Source organism: Alosa sapidissima, chromosome 22, assembly GCF_018492685.1.
Source record: "Alosa sapidissima isolate fAloSap1 chromosome 22, fAloSap1.pri, whole genome shotgun sequence".
Taxonomy (NCBI): Eukaryota; Metazoa; Chordata; class Actinopteri; order Clupeiformes; family Clupeidae; genus Alosa; species Alosa sapidissima.
The window spans coordinates 1,542,658-1,563,391 of NC_055978.1; the positions used below are offsets into that span (position 1 = coordinate 1,542,658).

Sequence of the window (20,734 nt, forward strand, 5' to 3'; positions counted from 1 at the left end):
TTTTTTGGACCCCCTAGAAAACGAGATGCCTCATCTCAAGGGGTTATCCCTTAATAAAGAAATTGAAATTATCTCCAGTGGTTCAACAGTTTCACCTGCGCAGATGCGCACACACATTGAATGAACACTCACACCACAACCCCCTAATGTTATGCCTCTTTATTAGATAACACTAAATTAATTAATATTTCCTAATCTGGAAAATGTTTAGTTTTTTTTTTTTTGGTTCCATGATACCATTCAATTGTGCCACATATGATCCGCAGACCAGCAATCTCCTCGTCGAGGAGGCCCTAACCCTGCAGATCATAGACAGATAAAGCAGGCTCTGGGCCATGGGTCTGTCTACACATAAAATGACAAGGTCTTGGTAAGGTTCAGGGATAGGGGTAGCCTGGCTAGCGCCACCACTTCTCAATGAGACGTGGTCTGGGAACCAAACGTTCATTTTCTCGTATTTGAAAAAAATGCCCAGATCCGTTTATTGGGTGCCACGGATGTCTGTCAAATGCGTCTGTGCATAGCTCATCATCGTCTTGCTCTTCCCCCTGTTCTGTGATTGGTTCCCTATCTCAGGCGAAAATTTGCTCCATGGTCTCCAGGCTGCCTTAGCAGCGGGAATCAAATCGCGCGCAAGGCAGCATGGGAACACCCAGGCTAGGATGGGGGTGCGGCCCCATGCCCATTAAGTGAGAAATCCCCTTGATTACGTCTGATATTATGTATTATGTCTGATATTTTTGACAGGAGGGCAGCATGGGTAACGGGGGGGGGGGGGGGGGTATAGTGCCCAGGGGCACCACATTGTCTTAATACCTGTGTGTCTGTGTGTGTGTGTGTGTGTGTGTGGTGTGCGTTTATGTGCGTGTGTGTGTTTGTGTGTACATGTGTGCCTGCATAGTGTACAGTCACTAAATGTACATATATTAATTTATTGTATGGTTTATGCATTCAGATGGTGTCTTAATGATCCTACATTTCAAATTCCATGCCGTTTTGAACCTGTCAGCCAAAGATACCCGTGATTACAATGCCTCATTTTTGCTTTTTCATTTTTAACTAGATGGGTATAGAATGGGTTCACATGGCCCACAGAGTTCACAGTTCTCACCAGGTGAGTAAAAGTTATAATGGTGGTCATTTCAGATGTTTTTTCCAGCACTTCATAAAACTCTCATAGTTTGAGAACTTTAAACGTTCACAACACAGTATATAACTTTAAACGTTCACATACACAGTATATAAATTCCTTCCATATCCTTACCTTTATTCGGTTGATGAGAGGAGCAAACAGAAATATGAACAACTCAACAGTGGCCATGCTGCGCTGGTACAATTTGAAACGGACATTCTCATCCTCCTCTGTAGAGGCATTGGGGAATGCGGCACTCTGGTTTGCCAGGAGAGCATGACTGCTGCCAAGTCCCTGCCCATACCCTGGAGGGCACTCTTGAGGAGCCTCCAATAGCATCCAGTGTAATGTGTGTAAGAGCTTTGTCTCTGCCACACCTAACTTATCCTGGTGCCCTGCAGACATATCCATATACACACATAAACAATCATACACAAATCATTTACAGTCACATATTTCATATTGACAATATGCATAGATCTTGTTTCAAGCAATAAAATATTATTTACAGATTAATTTTTAAAATGCCCTTACATGTAGGACCGTATGGATTTAAAGTTTCACCATGTAATGCTAGCACGTTCATAGACCAATGTCTCAGGCAATGGCTTTGTTTTGCTTTGTTTTGGCCTTGTGTATTTTTGTTGGACTTGGAGAAGTTATTGGCTCTGCTCTTTGTGCACTGCTTACAGTTTTTCTCAGTCGCTTTTGTGTTTTTCTCAGATCAGAATGAAAATTCTCATAACTATTAGTTCAACCTCCACAACATTTAGTCATTTGTGCACATCATAGTAGCAATTTCTCCTTCCTCTGAACAAATTGCAAATGGTTTTGAACATGTATCAGTTGCTTTGTCATGTCAGTCAAAATGAACTATACTTATGGATGCTGAATAGTCGTTCCCAATAAAACTAATAGTCTTCATTTCATTGCTTGAGTCATTATACAAAATTGGTGAACTAGTTATTCTGTCACAATGCTGTAGAATTGCAAAGAGCATATACAGTAAAACTGTGAAACGTACATATTCAGTGTCTTGTACTCACTTACTCCCCTAACTACAGCAATTTGTAACTTTACTGTAGTTTTCAAATGGCTGTACAAGTACTGTATAGCGCTGTCTTGACCATTTTCAGGTAGTGTCATCGAGTTCTGACCTTTTTTTGCATGGGAAAAGAGCATAGACTGTCGTAATGAAAACATGACAAAGCCATTTGACTATCTTGTTCATAAACGATGGTATCAAGACTTCTCATTTTGATGACACTGGCAGTTTCATTGACATAAATACTTGCTTTTGAGGAATGGACTATCCATTTTGAGCAAGTGATGTGCTTTTGCAGGTTATCCACTAGGTTTTGCAGATTGCACTAATTGTTTAGAGAAATGCACTAACTGCTGTGCAAATGTTAATAGTGATGTGAGAAAAGCACCAAAGTGACTGAGAAAAACTGTAAATACTAAACAATACATACTTTAACAGTTAAAAGGTAACTCCGGCCATTTTTAACATAGAGCCTTGTTGTTCAAGGTCTGTGGATGTGTGGCTTTGTCCATTTCAGCACAATATTTGCTCAAACAGAGTTTAAGGATCTTTGTCAAACTTTGCACAGTTTATCACTACAAAGGATACATGGACTGATTTCTTACTCAAGGTTGTCTGGTAAAAGGCAAGATGGCCTATATGTAACACAGTGTTTGCATTATATCTTCTAAATGACTTGACGGAGTTTCACCAAATATGGCAAAGTTAATCACTACTACTGCTAGATGAACTGGTTTGTAGGGTTGGGTACCGAGCTCAGTACCTTTAAGGGTATAAAATTAGGTTGGTACAACTGAGTTTTAATGCTAAATGAATCTACCACATTTTAATACCAGAAAGGGCACCTGGTTGCGAGAGTAAAGAGAAAGAACATGAATGTTCATATGAACATACAGTACATGTCACAAATAGAAAAATAGATAAATAGATAGATAGATAGATAGATAGAGATAAAAATAAACTATATATATATATATATATATATATATAGATAGATAGATAGATAGATAGATAGATAGATCATTATTAATCCAGAAGGACATTTTTGAGGGAAATTTGTTTTGTCTTTTGCTACACTTTTTTGTAACATGTTCACGCCCATCAACACAGTGGTAAACCTATAGCAGTCTAAAAGAATATCGCATGCCTGCTCTATAATTTTTACCAACCATTAGTCGAGAAACAATGTTACAGTGTAACATTAACAAATGTCAGCCCAGGACCAAGGACCACCGTCATTCCTTTTATCGTTCATGAATTTATTCCATGATCTGTTACTCTAGATAGGTTCAGTAGTTTATGCTTTCAACAGAATATTCCAAAGTGCGTATATGTTGCTATTACCCAATTTGTTTCTGTTGGACAACAATATGGCAGTGCAGTGAAGAACATGAGGCAGTGCTGCTTGGAGCAGCTCATGACGAGGAATGCTCTGGATAGCCTCAGTCAATGCAGGGGAAAGGCCATGGAGCTTATTCTCCACCAACACACGTTCAAATGACTGTAGAGATATAAGCAAAACATTTAAAAGGCAACAATGAGCAGGGATTACATTGACCAGTGGCAAGCGGCAGATCTCCTAGGGTTAGGTTATTGTTCGCTATGATTCGGCAACAGAACAGTTTGAGCGGCAGCGTCTAACAATTTGAGTGTTGAACTTGGTTTAGGGCCTGTGTCCACCAATCACGTTTTTTGCGCCGATGGTGGCTATTTTCTATACAAATCCTATGAAGTTCACATTCACATCACGCTGACCATTTTTTCTGCAGTGCTCAGAGCGCTGAAAGTTGAAATATGTTCAACTTTTAGAACAGCGCTGGGCTCATCAATGTCACTTCGCTCACGACGACGGCAGTCTAGCAACAATAAACACTTGACCGAAGCGCTCTGAAAATGAGGCTGAGGGCGCCATCAGTGCACAAAACTTGATTGGTGGACACAGGCCCTTAACTTTCAAAACGTGACGCAAATGTAGACCGCTCATGTAACTTAGGAACGACATATAAATTATTTTGAATTATTATGGTCTGTGTGTTGCGTTAGGCCCTGTGTCCACCAAACACGTCTTTTGTGCTGACAGCGCCCTCAATTGCAACTAGGCCTATTACATCTAGTTCTTGCACGTTTTAACCATCAATAGTAGGGGTGTGAATCTCTCATGTCAAAAGACGATACGATTCGCATCTAGATACATGGGCACGATTCGATACAAGAAAAGATACATGTTTATAAAAAACGATTCAGTACGATTCGATGCGATGCGATTCGATGCAGTTCAAGAATGGAAAGCATTCTGAAAGATTTTTTATAATTTGCTCAAGGTGCACATTCATTTTATATTATCAATTATCATGGTTGTCAATTAGGCAACAAAATGTGTGAATATGATTATCTAAACTGAGGTTTGTTTCATATACTGTATTGAAATGAAAAAAAAAATAGTCTACATTTCAGTCAAACACAGCAGCCAAATACAACATAAAAATACATTTTTATAGACTTTACAGATTTTATATCTGATTGTTTTCATGGAGCTGTAGCCTTGTTGAGGTAAGACAATACCGAAATAAAATAAAACAGTGCTTAAGACACTCTTGGCCTTTTCTCATATAGGCCTAGCCTACTCTACAAGAATAAAGTAGGCCTACAAATCAATTAACTCTCAGGGCTTATTTTGTTCCAACAGTAGACCTAATGCAGAAACCTAAAATGCCTAGCCTGGCGGGCCATCCTATATCATTGAAATGTATACAGGCTGAGCAAATTAATTTGCCGCCGCTAGGGTGCGTCTAGATTTCTAGGCTATAAAATGCCACAAGTCTGAGTGAATATGAACAAAATCATTGGCTAATAATTTATGCATCGTTTTAGCAGCAAGGGCCAAATTATTATTTAACATTAAGGAAATCCCTTCATCAAAGGTAAGGCTACTCTACAGACTATAGTTGCTGTTTAGGAATGCTGTAAATTCTTAATTTCGCGCTGGGGCTTCACGTATCGATGTAGCCGTATCTTACACGTTAAAAACGGATACCGATACGTATTGGTTAATCTTTACACCCCTAATCAATAGCCGCTTTTTTTTAGAGCGTCTTACCTAGGCTAAGAAGAGACATCAGAGAAAAAGAAGAGATATCAGGATCCAATCAAGGTCCCAAAAGTCTGAAGGAAGAGCACAGAATCCAAGTTTCTTGAAGTCCAGTTTGATGTTTCCACAGTCAGTGATGGTGTGCCATGTCATCTGGTGGTGTTGGTCCACTGTGTTTAATCAAGTTGTGATAATGTAACTTTGTGGTCCAGGAGAAGCAGACAGGTTTTGGGGTAAAATAGATTTATTGAATCAGCGGATATACTCTGAAAACACCCGTGAAAAGTAACCTATATTAATTACAAAAAACAATGACTCATAGACTGGACAAAATACAAAGAAATGCAGAGTCACACATTTGACTATAAATAACCGCACAATCTTCCTAAACACTCACAGCAGTGTCAGGTACGCACAACATGTGCAATCCAGAGGACTCACCTTCTCCCTCCACAGGGATTGAAAGTGACCAGGTGACCTCTATGGCTTTAGATAGCTGCCTTAATTATGCGAGCGCATAAAGAATGAAAACGAGCGTAGATATAGGAATCGAGAGCGTAAATACATAAACATGAACAGTGGACAATAATCTCGTCGTGAATAAACCTGTTATCACAAACACAAAAATTACAACTAGAAAAGCATTTCCTGAAGGAAATACAGTGCATGAAAAGGTAAAAATATGGAGTTTATGGTTAAATTATTTGCTTGGTAGATAAGGTTTAATATAGTTGGAATGACTGAACAGTTAAATAGGTTGATAATTTAAATGGTTAAATTATTTAGGTAGATAGTTGACGATAACTAACAGTTAACAAAATGGCTCCAATGTTTGCTAGCAGTTATGCTAACTATGTTAACAAAGATAATAATGCTTACCAAGTTACTATGCTAATAAGCATGCTAACAATATTAAAATGCTAACTATGCTAACCATGTGACTTAGCTAACCTAGCTAATGATTTTTAGTAGTTATGCTAACTAGCATGCTAACATGCTAAGTATGTTAACCATGTTACTTAGCTAACCTAGCTAATCATTTTTAGCAGTTATGCTAACTATGCTAACTAGCATGCTAACAATGCTAACATGCTAACCATGTGACTTAGCTAACCTAGCTAATTATTTTTAGCAGTTATACTAACTATGCTAACTAACATGCTAACTATGCTAACCATGTTACTTGGTTAACTTAGCTAATCATTTTTAACAGTTTAACATGCTAACTAGCTACAGTGGGTAGGAGTCATAGTTGATGACAAGTAACAGTTACAATGGCTGAACAGTTGAAAAGTTCAGTAGTTTAAAGGGTTAAATTGTTTAACAGTGAAATATTGTAGTGAGGACTTTTATTTTGAAACAGTTTTTGGCAGAGGAAGCAGTTGAACAGGATGTGTAGTCTTAATAAGGCCAGTTTGTATGCTTAAAGCCTGAGACTGGCAGTTGATCCAGGTGACCTGAACACCTGCCATAGGATTCTAATTGCTTAACGGCCGTATTATGATGTCACAATCAGCAATGTTAAGTGTATGGGGATTTTTAAAAAGTTTTTCTTTAATAGTTTAAAAAGTATAAAAGTTTCAAAGTTGAAAAGACAATAGCAGCTTGGTCCGTTTGAATACCTACGTTACAAAGTTTGAATGAAGTTTCTAAGTTAAACTGTTCAAGATTGCGTACGGAAAAAGTGGTAAGCGGAATAATAATAAGAAGAAGAAGTTGTTGTTGCTGCCTAGGAAGAACAGTACAGTGTATTTTCATGCACTGTAACTAGAAATGCAATTCCAAGGAAATACCAGTGCATGAAAATGCTTAAGTTGTGATGTAAAATATAATGTATAGTTAAAACATAATACAGAGATGGTTACTACGGTGATGCTAGGATAGACATGGTGGTTGCATAGCTTAATAAAAGTTTAGTTTAAAAGTAGACTGTTTAAAAGCTGAATGTAGATAGTTTAAAAGTTGTTGATAGACAGCTAGTTTAATAGATAGTTTAATGATAGTTTAAAAGTAGACCGTTTAAAAGTTGAAGGTAAATAGTTTAAAAGTTGTTGACAGACTGGAAGTTTAATGAATGTTGATATTCAAATAGTTTAATGGCTGTGTATAGGTAGATATTTGACGATAACTGAAAGTTGGAATGGCTCTAATGTTTGCTAGCAGTTATGCTAAGATTTTTAACTATGCTAACCATGCTACTTAGCTAATGTTTTATAGCAGTACTAGCAATGCTAACATGCTAACCATGCTACTTAGCTAACATTTTCTAGCAGTTTTGCTAAACATGCTAACTATGCTAACCATGCTAACTATGCTAACCATGTTACTTAGCTAACTTAACTAACGTTTTCTAGCAGTTTTGCTAAACATGCTTACTATGCTAGCAATGTTAACATGCTAACTATGTTAACCATGTAACTTAGCTAATCTAGCTTATCATTTTTAGTAGTTATGCTAACTATGCTAACTAGCATGCTAACAATGTTAACATGCTAACTATGTTAACCATGTGACTTAGCTAACCAAACTAATCATTTTTAGTAGTTATGCTAACTAACATGCTAACAATGCTAACTATGTGACTTAGCTAACCTAGCTAATCATTTTTAGTAGTTATGCTAACTAACATGCTAATAATATTAACATGCTAACCATGTGACTTAGCTAACCTAGCTAATCATTTTTAGTTGTTATGCTAACTAGCATGCTAACAATGCTAACAATGTTAACCATGTGACTTAGCTAACCTAGCTAATCATTTTTAGCAGTTTTGCTAACAATGCTAACATGCTAACATTGCTAACCATGCTAACTAGCTACAGTGAGTAGGAGTCATAGTTGATGACAAGTGTTGACATAGTTGATGACAAGTTAAAAGTTGTTGATTGACAGCTAGTGAATGTATATAGTTTAAAAGTTGAATGTAGATAGTTTAAAAGTTGTTGATAGACAGCTAGTTTAATAGATAGATAGTTTAAAAGTAGACCGTTTAAAAGTTTAATGTAAAAAGTTCAGTAGTTTAATGGGTTACATTGTTTAACAGTGAATTATTGTAGTGAGGACTTTTATTTTGAAACAGTTTTGGGCAGAGGAAACAGTTGAATAGGATGTGTAGTCTTAATTTACCCAGATTGTATGCTTAAAGCGTGAGGCTGCAGGTGGCCTGAACACCTGCCATAGGATTCTAATTGCTTAATGGCCGTATTATGATGTCATAATCGGCAATGTTAAGTCTATGGGGATTTTTAAAAAGTTTTTCTTTAATAGTTTAAATAAGTATAAAAGTTTCAAAGTTGAAAAGACATAGCAGCTTGGTCCGTTTGAAGACCTACGTTACAAAGTTTGAACGAAGTTTCTAAGTTAAACTGTTCAAGAGAAATTGCGTACGGAAAAAGTGGTAAGCGGAATAATAATAAGAAGTTGTTGTTGTTGTTGCCTTGGAAGAACAGTACAGTGCATTTTCATGCACTGTAATAAGAAGTAGTTGTTGTTGCCTAGGAAGAACAGTACAGTGCATTTTCATGCACTGTAATAAGAAGAAGTTGTTGTTGTTGCCTAGGAAGAACAGTACAGTGCATTTTCATGCACTGTAATTACGTTCACTGGTCAGGTGGCCGCTCACCGGCATTGTCTTCTGCTCGCTCTCGCTTCGGAAGTTTCAGCACTTTCGTTATAAATTTTCCAACCGGAAACACGTCATGGACCAGGCTAGACCAGACGAAGATCGACACCAATTTCATCGATATGGCAAGTAAGGTAATGGCAGGTAAACGTGGTATTGATGTTCAGTTAAGTTATATATTATTGAATAAATTATAATTTACAGTCACATATAAATGCTATAATCATTGTCATGAAGACTGGGGACTTCCCCAAATGGGGACTGGATCGAAGGTTTTATCCACAGCATTGAAGGTAAGAATGGACGCTAATTTGCCTCAATTTCTGCTAGCTTGTAGCAGCTAGGGGTAGTAAGCTTAGCTGTGATATGGAGTTGTTGACTGTCTGTACTATGTTAGATTTTACTTAACACCATGTCTTTAATCGACAGTTAATAGGAGCCCATCACACATATTTGTGAGGACTAGGTATTTTCCCTCGGTGCGGAAAATGAGGCACCTTACAACATAGCTTACAGGTAAGCATAGTGCTAAGTAAGCACAAACTGCTCAGTTCGCATAGCAGTGCCTAGTTAAACCAGCTTGCTAAATGTTCATTATGAGTTTATATCAACAATGTACCTTTCCCTGTCTGACTGAAAATAACATGTCTATTTTATCTTATTAACATGTTATCTGTAGTTGATGTAGTATCACATAGGTCTCATTGATATCTACTCAAATATTATTTTGTTTCAAATTAGCAAAGCCAGACAGGGCTAGGTGCATGTTGCTATATATATATATATATATATATATATATATATATATATATATATATATATATATTATTTTTTTGGTCGAGTTATTCTTTTATTTGGGAGGAGGGGGGGGTTATTGCAAAATGGTAAAATACAAAGTGGTACAAATGGTATAAAATACAGTTAATTAAATGTGTACAGTAAAGTAACAATGCATGAACATGTTGCTATTGCTTGTTGACAATGATAGTATAATGACAGTATAACTATCAGGTAAGTGATAAGGTAAGTATTAACATTCATGTTAAAGGGAAACTTGGCAGGATTTCCCCCTCTGCTGGAGAAATTGTGCATTATGCTATTTCAAACTGTGGGAAAAGGTAACGATAAAGCACATGGATTTGTTTACAAGTTAGCGAAAGGTTAGCATAAGTTTGGCAGAACTATGTGGATGTTACAAGGTAAGAAACACGATTTAAAACGAGTTTCTTGTTTCTCACTTCTCTTTCCGGGACGGTAGTCTCAATGTTGCAAGGTTGGTTTTCCGCCTGGGGATGCTAGGCGCAGCGGGGAAAGTCACAATTTTCACCAGAACAGGTCATTTAACCATCCAAATGATTTCTAAACGGGTTTATTACGTTGAAATAGTTGCCAAGTTCCCCTTTAAGATAAGAGTTCCTCAGTTCTTGGAGCAGTGTAGCCAGGGTTGAGGAAGGTTCTTCAAAATGTAATTAGTTTACAAATCACTTGTCTGTTTAAAATTGACATAGGATGGAATCCATACTGTTCAATCTTAAAGGAACCATATGTAAGAAATGTATTTCAATTAATCATAAAATGGCCCTGGTATGTCATTAGACATTAAGAAATCATGTTCATTTCAAATACTTATATCACTGACAACAGTAGTCCAGCCAGGATATTGTCATTTAAAAAGTGAAGTTGCAGCCCTCAACTGATGTTGATGTTGTGTTTTGTCATGTCATGTTGTGTTTTGGCCTGATGCGCCACCCTCCACCTATCTACTAATGACGAAGTCAGTAGTGTTTCGGCATCGGGTTGGCAACCTCAAGTCAGAGGGGAGGGGGAGGGAATACACCACTACAGTAATTTGAAAGTGATTGCAGTACCAGTTTTGGCCACAATCTTACATATGGTTCCTTTAATATGAGCTTTTCCACAACCCTGACTTTTTTGTACAATGAGTGTCCAAGATATTGGGATATCTTTCAAGTTGTGTTCGCAAGTATCACAGCTGTAAACAACCTACCAGCATGTAGCTGTAATATTTTCATGGCAAATCATTTCAATGCCAGAAGTACCTCATTTTGTATGCAAAAGTTTGGGCACCCCTCTGAGATTTCATGACAATTTGCTCTTCCTTTATAATAGAAGATCACAGCAACAAGATTTGTTTTCCTACAAAGATGTAGACGTTTGAGTGTTTTCCAGACCAAAATTCTTAGAGTAGCATTACATAGTTTTATTATAATAAAATAAAATGCAAAAAATGGGATGTGCAAAAGTTTGGGCACCCTTTTAATAGCATTCATTTCAAGACCTGTACGCATTTATAGCTGACAGGTTGCAGCACAAAACTGCTTTGATTAGCTCATTAGACCTTCAAATTACAAAGACAGGTGGAACCAATCATAAAAAAAGGCTATTTAACATAGGTAATAGCTGGCTGTGCTTGTCCTAGGTTCTTTCTTAAAGAGTGGCAACATGGAGACCTCAAAACAACTCTCCACTAATTAAAAAAAAACAGGCCTACTCCTTATCAGGTTAATCAACCTCCAGCGCATACAAACTAAATCAAAGAACCTGCAGTTGAAATCATAACACTATCACTGGCAGAAAGAATACAACAGTAACAGAATCTGTGCAATCTGCCAAAGGAACATACCACCTACAGTACAATGAAAAAACATGCCATAATTAACTATAAATATAGTGACAGTGTGGGTCACTCTGTCACACAAGTCCAGAGTCAATGCAGCCATCTACCAGGACATTTTAGAGCACTTCATACTTCCATCTGCTGACAAGCTTTATGGAGATGCTTTTCTTTTCCAGCAGGACTCAGCACCTGCCCACAGTGCCAAAACTACTAGTAACTGGTTTGCTTACCATGGTATTACTGTGCTTGACTGGCCAGACAACTTGTCTGGCCTGAACCCCATAGTTAATCTAAGGTTTATTGTCATGAGGAAGATGAGAGACACCAGACCCAACCATACAGATGACCTTAAAGGAACACGCCACCCAATGTCAGCAGTAATATATGTTCTTACCTTAACTTTCACAAGTTGAGTCATACCTCTCCCGTGTCGGTACATGCACTCAAACGCTCTGGTGCGCGGCGTGAATGTGTTAGCATGTTGCTATGCTAGCGGGCTCCGACGTAGCCAGACGTAGAAGTAATCAAAAACATCCACGTTTTCCCGACTTAAATACAGTTACACGAGTAGTTGATTAAAATGTCTACGGTCAAACAACATGAAACGTGGCGATTTTCCAAGCGAATAAACAGGAGAACTACAATGTGTGGCGCAATAGCACTTGGGAGTACTCTGACTTAGCGTAGTAATATTAATTAACACCTAATTGTAGATCCTATCCACCACAGAGTTTAGAATCCTTGCTTGATCGACCCCCTCAGCCTCCCCTCCCCTCTGAGCGAGAGAGAGGCACACACACACTAGAGATGCGCTGATGGGCTATTATTTCAACCATAACTGCATATAAAACTTATCATCCATCAGCACCAAAGTTTTTTGACCAATTTTCAAAGCAATTTTCAAAGCGCTGCTGACGTGAGGCTCTTGCCTGTTCTAGAAAGACTGATCCAATGCAGCAAATATATTAAAAGGCTAAAGTCCTAAATTGGCTATGTTGTAGCCTATCCCCAGAATATCAGCAGCAAACTCAGTCTCTGTCTCGCAAAACAGTCTCCAAATAACCCAGCCATCTAGGATATAACACAGGTTGAAGTCAACGTGAAGTTGGTTCTGTTTAGGGAGGTGAATGTGTGTAAACATCTGTAGATGACTACTGTAGATGAAAAATGTGGAGAATGCAATGCAATCAAGCATTTTGGACGATATATTTGCACAAGCTGGCAGAATAGGCAACATGCCGATGTGCGTTTTATTTGGAGACTGTTTTGCGAGACAGAGACTGAGTTTGCTGCTGATATTCTGGGGATAGGCTACAACATAGCCAATTTAGGACTTTAGCCTTTTAATATATTTACTGCATTGGATCAGTCTTTTTTAGAACAGGCAAGAGCCTGACGTCAGCAGCGCTGCATCACCCATATAAAACAACCAGCGGATGGTGGGCGGGTGCGGTTTTGAAAATTGGTCAAAAAACTTTGGTGCTGATGGATGGCGGATGGATGATAAGTTTTATATGCAGTTATGGTTGAAATAATAGCCCATCAGCGCATCTCTAGTGTGTGTGTGCCTCTCTCTCGCTCAGAGGGGAGGGGGAGGCTGAGGGGTCGATCAAGCATGGATTCTAAACTCTGTGGTGGATAGGATCTACAATTAGGTGTTAATTAATATTACTACGCTAGGTCAGAGTAGCTATTCCCAAGTGCTATTGCGCCACACATTGTAGTTCTCCTGTTTACTCGCATGGAAAATCGCCACGTTTCATGTTGTTTGACCGTAGACATTTTAATCAACTACTCGTGTAACTGTATGTACACTCACGCTGCGCACCAGAGCGTTTGAGTGCATGTACCGACACGGGAGAGGTATGACTCAACTCGTGAAAGTTAAGGTAAGAACATATATTACTACTGACATTGGGTGGCGTGTTCCTTTAAGGCCACTATCAAAGCAACCTGGGCTTCAATAACACCTCAGCAGTGCCACAGGCTGATTGCCTCCATACCACGGCACATTGATGCAGTCATTTGTGCAAAAGCAGCTTGACCAAGTATTGAGTGTATAAATTAACTATTTTAGATTAGTGAAATTAGTCAGATTAGTTCATTTCTTTTCAAAAGGTTGACAAGTTATATTATAACCTCTTTATTCTAATATTTTGAGATACTGATTTTTGGTTTTCATGACCTGTAAGTCGTAATCATCAAGATTTAAAAAAAATGGCTTTAAATATTTCACTTATATGAAATATACACTTTTTGCAATAAATTTGAGGGGGGGGGGGGGGGGGGGGGCTGATCTTTTTCACGATATTCAAATTTTTTGAGACCCACCTGTAGGCAAAAATCTGTGAAAAAGTTGCTTCCTAAGCAGGATTCGAACCTGCCACTCAAAAGCCTAAGCACTCCAGAAGGGAAAGCTTTATGCATAGCCTAACCTACTACCAAGCTGCGTCATGTCATCTATCAACAACCTATCTATCGGTTTGGCTCAGGGAAACGAATGATAAAATCATATAAAACAGACGGCACAATGCATGGCCGACACATTTACATGACAGCGAAGTGCATATCATATATGGGATGAGCGCCGCGGAAGAAAACGGTCAGCAGCGAGGATTTTTCCCGCGAGGTCGCTGAGCGCTGAACTTCATGATTTGTAGGCCTATAGAAAATAGACGCGTCGGCGCAAAAAAAAAAAAAAAAAAAAAAATGCGATTGGTGGACACAGCTTAAGCTTTACCGCTGCCGCTTCGTTATTTCAAATGTGATCCCCGCGTTACAGTATTGACATTATAGTTTTACTGTTCCTCTGAGGTTTTACAGTAGCCTATGCTACCACAAATCTGTCAGACATCAAACATTAGACTATTTCAATGCAAAGTAAGCCACATGAATAGGCCTATATCAGAAAGGCAAAAGAGTTAATCATTCACTAACGAGTATCAAATAGAAATACAGATAAGATAGTATGGGGACATCTGTGCGAGCAATGTATGTGCTGTGGGCACCTACACTCACCACACAGGATGCTTCATATTGCTTTCCCAACTTTGGTCGCAGAAAGGCGCTGGAAACAAGATGTTGAAACACTGAAAATCAGCAAACATTCTACTATACACTGACAAGATAAAGTGTAGACCTCCCAAAGAGGTCAATATGTCTAATGTCACAGAAAACGGAGGCTAGACTTAGACCTACCCTATGTTGTGGCTTTTTACCCCTCCAGATTAGATGTTTGGGTCTGTTACATGATTTCATTAGACTAGGCTAGTCTACATTTACATTCAGTAACCACTGTGGTCAACAGGTTTCCCAAATATGATCACCAACCAAATTTACTGTTGTTTTTGTTTGTTTCAGTAGGCTAGCCTACCTCTATACTGCTACGTTAGGCCTGGGAAATCATAGGATATCCTATAATATAGCCTAGGCTACTAGAGCGTTTGATGGTCAAGATGGTTAAAGCCAGAAACATAAAACAAAAAAACAGTTAAGCCAATACGTCGACCTTGACATGGTCAAAATACGTCGTTGTAGGTGTAAAATGTTTCAATCTCTATTTAGCAACTCGAAGCAAACACAGCCTCCATTTTCAGCCACCTATTAATAAGATCACGGACAAACCTGGTCTGTCGCCACAGAAATGTCTGTATTGGGAAGGGGATGCCTCGGCCATAATCCGGCTGCGTATCGTCCTGGCTTTTCCGTTTCACCATGTCAAATTGTCAGACGCGCGAATGCGGTTGTTCTCACAACATCAGTATATGTTTAAATTTAAGACTTAATACAAGACGGCTGCAAAGGGACAAACGCTGGGCTAATTGTAGCCTACACAGTACAATTGCCTTCTGTATCATCTCCGGAAACAATCGCTATACGATGCAAGCAAACCAACCTTTCAGCGGCAGGGATAGCGTTAAAGACACAGTACCATGCCCTTTTCACTGATATCCCGTTTACCTTATGATTACATTTTTATTGCAAAGCATCACCCCATCTCTATCACTTTCACCCTATGACTGTAATTAGGCCTAAGCGTTCACTCTGTCATCACCACTTTCTCTCTAGCCTATCGTCATTTAATCCGTTTCATTTAGGCTTTCTTTTTCTATTCTTTTTCTATTTCTATTTTCTTTTTTTTGTACAGACCACTCCACTCTTAGCCTTTTTGCTTTCCTTTTAGGGCAGGGGGTTATGTTGCAATTAACTATTGGGAACATTGGACATAGAATAGGCTATGCTTTTTCAATTTATTTATTTAGCCTATATATTATTTTTTTTTACTTTTTTCAATATCACCAGCCTATCTTTCAAACCTCAAGAAAGCCATAGCCTACACTTTGGTTTTCTATTCTTTTTATGTAGGCTATAAGGCCAATCATAAATAGCAGACAATTTGTGGAATATTGGCTGAGCTCCCTAGCCTGGCTAGCGCCACCACTTCTCAATGAGACGTGGTCTGGGAACCAAACGTTAATTTTCTCGTATTTGAAAAAATTGCCCAGATCCGTTTATTGGGTGCCACGGATGTCTATCAAATGCGTCTGTGCATAGCTCATCATTGTCTTGCTTTCCCCCTTGTTCTGTGATTGGTACCCTATCTCAGGCGAAAATGTGCTCCATGGTCTCCAGGCTGCCTTAGCAGCAGGAATCAAATCGCGCGCAAGGCAGCATGGGAACACCCAGGCTATGAGCTCCCACTATTGTCAGATAATTTTGGGAAAATATTCAGAGGATATATCATATGCCGGGTCGACGTTTTTGGACATTTTTGGACAATAATAGAGTGAATTTTTACACACAACAGTCACTGGGTCACTATCTAGAATTACATTTGGTAGAGTTATAGGCTACCTGCATATTTGAATTAGCATTTCCTTGAATTTCCCCTGGGGATCAATAAAGTATCTATTTATCTATCTATCTATTGTGAAAATATTGTATTCAAATCACTTTTGGACTGGATTATTATGCCCCGACAGGGTTGGTAGGCCTATGTTAAAGGAACCGTATGTAAGAAAAATATTTCAATTAATCATAAAATGCCCCTGATATGTCACTAGACATTAAGAAATCATGTTCATTTCAAATACTTATATCACTGACAACAGTAGTCCAGCCAGGATATTGTCATTTAAAAAAAAGGGAAGTTGCAGCCCACAACTGTTGTTGATGTTGTGTTTTGTCATGTCATGTTGTGTTTTGAACTGATGCGCCACCCTCCATCTATCTACTAATCACGAAGTCAGTAGTGTTTCGCCATCCGCGTGTGCAACCTCGAGTCAGGGGGGAGGGGGAGGGGATACACCGCTCTTCAGTATTTTGAAAGTGATTGCAGTACCAGTTTTGGCCACAATCTTACATATGGTTCCTTTAAGCTTTGGAAGAGCAACTAATCATGGGAAGGGTTTTAGTGACTTTATCTAACGAAACAAACTCACTCTCTGTAGCAGCACTTTTCATTGACATCTCAGCCAAGTAAGCATTCATTGCATCTTTACCTTCACTCGGCAGGCTTTCATTAGAATTTTTGACTTGTGTGTCTGCTGCTGGCTCTGGTTGATGCATAGATGGTTGCTTAGCTGTTGGATTGGCTACCACAGACTGTCTCTCTATTTTTGTATAAAAGATACTTTTTTAATAAAATAAATTGCTGATTAATGCATTAACACGTAGGATGCCAGAGAAGGGGCTGAGAAGATGGGTGCACTATTGCCACCATCATCCTATTTTGCATGTTTGCATTTTTTGTTTAGCCTATTTAAGGTGTCAATCAATTGGATTTAGGCTATTATTATATTATTATTTATTTTCTTTTCCATTTTTCTTTTCCATTTTTCTTTAATCAATCTATGCTGTTTAATTTGGCAACTATTTGATAGGGTTTGCATGGCATTAATAAATAAGTAAAGAGAATATACTTGAGAGTGCGGTTTTTCTATTCTAAGTTGTCACCTTTTAACTCGCACACGAAATTGTTGTGAGATTTGAAGTTGAGCGCGCCTGTTCTCACTACCACAGACTGCCAATTATGTTCTCAGCTCCAGAGCTTCACATTTTTGCTTGCAGCACATTTGTTCTTCTAGTTTTCTTTCAGTGCAGCAACCTTAGTCATAATGGCGCCTCTCTCCACTTTAGACCAGATATTTGCAGAAGCAATAGAAGAAGCTCTTGACTTGGACCTATGACTAGAGACTTGTGACACACTCTCTTTTGGGCCAACTTCTTGGGGTTCAACAACCTTAGTTGCTCCAGATAGCCACTCAGAGACAGAAGAATGAAAAATATTCATTACTGTGATCTTAAGTTTAAACCATTCACATTCATTCTTTTATTACTTCATCCTTTGTTAACAGCTCTTGATGAGCTCTATATAGCTATCTATGGACTTAAACTCTTCCAACAATTGTGTTTGTGTAAAGATTTTCTTTAACTTCCTGCACACTTCATACATCTTCCATAAATTGAATCACTACATTCTTCCTAATTGTGCAAGTTTTCCTTTTCTGGCCTTTTTAAATTTAGGTTAAATTAGGTTAGGTTAAAATTTTACGGTCTTCCATTCCTGTATTTGTGTTTGAAACACTAGACTTGATTCCTTCCTCTTCAATTGTATCAGCCATGCTTGAATATTAACTAATGATCAAGTTTTCCAAACAATGCAATAATCCACTTCCATAGCAGACTTCTTAAAGCTTAATTCACAAAATAATCCACTCCAATAGCAGATTTCCTTAACTGAGTTTTCAGCTTTCAATATCAAGCACAACTTTTGAAATGCATTGAGGGGAGTACACACCGTGCTCTCCGACAATCAGGCCATGTGTCTTAATCGGTATCCATCCAGTGGGGTATACTACGAAGCACGTTAGACATATCTAGGCTATGTAGACATATCGAGGCTTGACAAAGCCTTGACTCAGGGGTATACGTTAAGTGATACAACGATTGCAGTTATGTGATATATTTGTCAAACTAGGCTTTCAGCTCAGATCTGTGCGCGTTCTCGGTGTTGGGATGACGTTGGCCAATCGTGAAACCGCCTCTATTTAAAAACAATTACTTCCGCATTCATGAGCGATAGCTTAATCTACACTGCGGTCTTTTTTTGTGTCTAACCTATAACATCAAATAAATCAATTGTCATCAGTTGTTGTATGGTATGCACGTCCACAGTGGGATATTTGCAAGCACAGCACTATTAAAGCGCATTCGAGATCCAAAATGTTAGTAGAGGCGGAGTTCCACCTGTAAGATATATGACAGAATCCTACACGTGAGATAACTTCGTTTTTAAGACAATTGATTGGTCAGTGTACGATAGATTACACGATTTGAGCTATAACTTAGCACATAACCTCCTCCCGACCAGGTTTGGTTGACAGCATAAGATACCATGGTGATATAGCGACACTAAAACAGATCCACTTTCGTGTCACAGCATAGCCTGGCTTTGAGCGCAACATACCTCACTAACCCACTAATCGAGATTCGTAGTACACCCCACCACTCATCCAAAGGAGAATAATCCACATCTACAGGTGTTTTGATGTCCAAAAATATAGAAGGGTTTATTACAAATAAATGAAAATATAAAGCTCATAGGTCCTTAAAGGTGCTCTAAGCGATGCTAGGTAACGTCACTTCTGTTGACTTTCAAACAAAACAGAGAGCTAGTTCTACTCCCTCCCCCTCCCTCTCGTGCTGCTCCCAATTGAAACTCTCCTAAACATGCATCTTGTCTGTGATTTGCTGGAACAGTTTGTTATGTTTTTATGGGCTAGGTTTGCCCAGGTTGTTTCTGTTGCCGTTTTTGGAGCCTGGGCTGTCCACAGAGATTTTTTTTAGAGCGTTTTTTTACAGTGTATTCAGGACACAGACAGCTAGCGGTTGGTTAGATGTTTGCAGTAAGGGACATAAAATGTTTTAGCCTAAAAAACCTTTAAAGTTCGTTCAAAATAAGGATTGCAAAGATAAACGTAGGATTCCGTGGAACAGCTTCTCCGTGGACTTCTGTGGTCGAAGTCTGTAGCTTCTTGATGGTTATCCAGTTGTCTCATGGCATTATGATGTCTTCATAGCGGGCAAGTCTCTTGTATCACAAATACTGAGCTGAGGGTGACGTCATCATTAAATGAAACAGTTTTCATTTTTCCCCATGACACTAGTGGTGGAGAGGGCCTGGACCAGCTATCAGTAATTAATTTTGAATGCTGCTAGGCATGCCCGCTCTCAGAAAACCAGAATGGCAGCGTCTATGTCTCCTGTCCCCATGGATGGACAGGACAATAAGCCAGGGCTATGCAATTCAATTTGTAAGACCACCTCATCCCTTTCAGGGGGTCTTCTAATCCACTGTGAACATAGGATCGGCATCAGATGCCTTATCACAGGAGATTCAGAACCTGCGGTCAAAAATGCCATTGTACCAATGTCGAGTACCAATGTCGGACACCAATAAGGGGTTTTACTACAGATACTTCCTAGTCTCTAGGAAGTCAGGAGACCTGCGCCCCATACTGGATCTCCAAATGCTCAATGGTTATGTACCCCGGAAGTCTTTCAACACGCTGACGGTGCAACAGCTGTAGAGAGCAATACAGCCGGGCGACGCTTTGGACAGTCGACGTGAAGAATGCATATTTCCACGTGGCTGGATGTTGTCACCATCAGAAGAACTTTTTGTGGATTTGCCTATCAGTACTCCAGATTGCTTTTTGGGCTTTCTTTATCGGCTCGCACTTTTTCCAAATTCTTAGATGCAGCCCTGAAGCCGCTATGCTAGCCTGGCCACGGCCACCTATATCTCCTTTCAGGGAGATACTAGTCTAGAACACCATAATTCACTAACGTTTCCACCAGACCCCAAAAAGGTCAGGCCAATTAGTGATGGGATGACGCTATAGTTTCAACATCAAAAGTGACCGTGGTAAACGGTAGTTGCAGCCTGCAAACATCACAAATTGCAATTGTAAGAATGTAATGAGTCTGGTTTTAACCAGGCTACCTCTATGCAGGGAAGGTTTTAGACGACTGTGACCAGCTCCCCAGCAGAGGCGATGCGGTAAGCACAATCATAAATTGGTAGAAAAGTATGCTAATCCTGTCTCAAATGGATGCATCCTTTGGGCTCATGGATTCGGTGTTGGGTTGTGCACGCCTCTCTCTGAAGAGTGACACAGGGCGCTGTTGATGCTGACACAATGGGT

General features: G+C 39.1%; 1 protein-coding gene across 9 annotated transcripts in view; it reads right to left on the reverse strand.

Moving 5' to 3' along the window:
• The window catches only part of LOC121696861 (protein unc-80 homolog), a 239,077-nt gene extending 223,656 nt beyond the window's left edge, over window positions 1-15,421 (reverse strand). For all 9 annotated transcript variants that reach the window (XM_042077934.1, XM_042077933.1, XM_042077929.1 and 6 more), the window contains exons 1-4: window positions 15,150-15,421; window positions 14,544-14,592; window positions 3,522-3,678; window positions 1,265-1,527 (exon numbers count right to left, since the gene is read on the reverse strand). In XM_042077934.1, coding sequence (XP_041933868.1) covers window positions 1,265-1,527; window positions 3,522-3,678; window positions 14,544-14,592; window positions 15,150-15,241 — 561 coding nt within the window. In that variant the 5' untranslated portion in view covers window positions 15,242-15,421. The remainder of the gene's footprint in view (window positions 1-1,264; window positions 1,528-3,521; window positions 3,679-14,543; window positions 14,593-15,149) is intronic.
• Window positions 15,422-20,734: the final 5,313 nt, after the last annotated feature.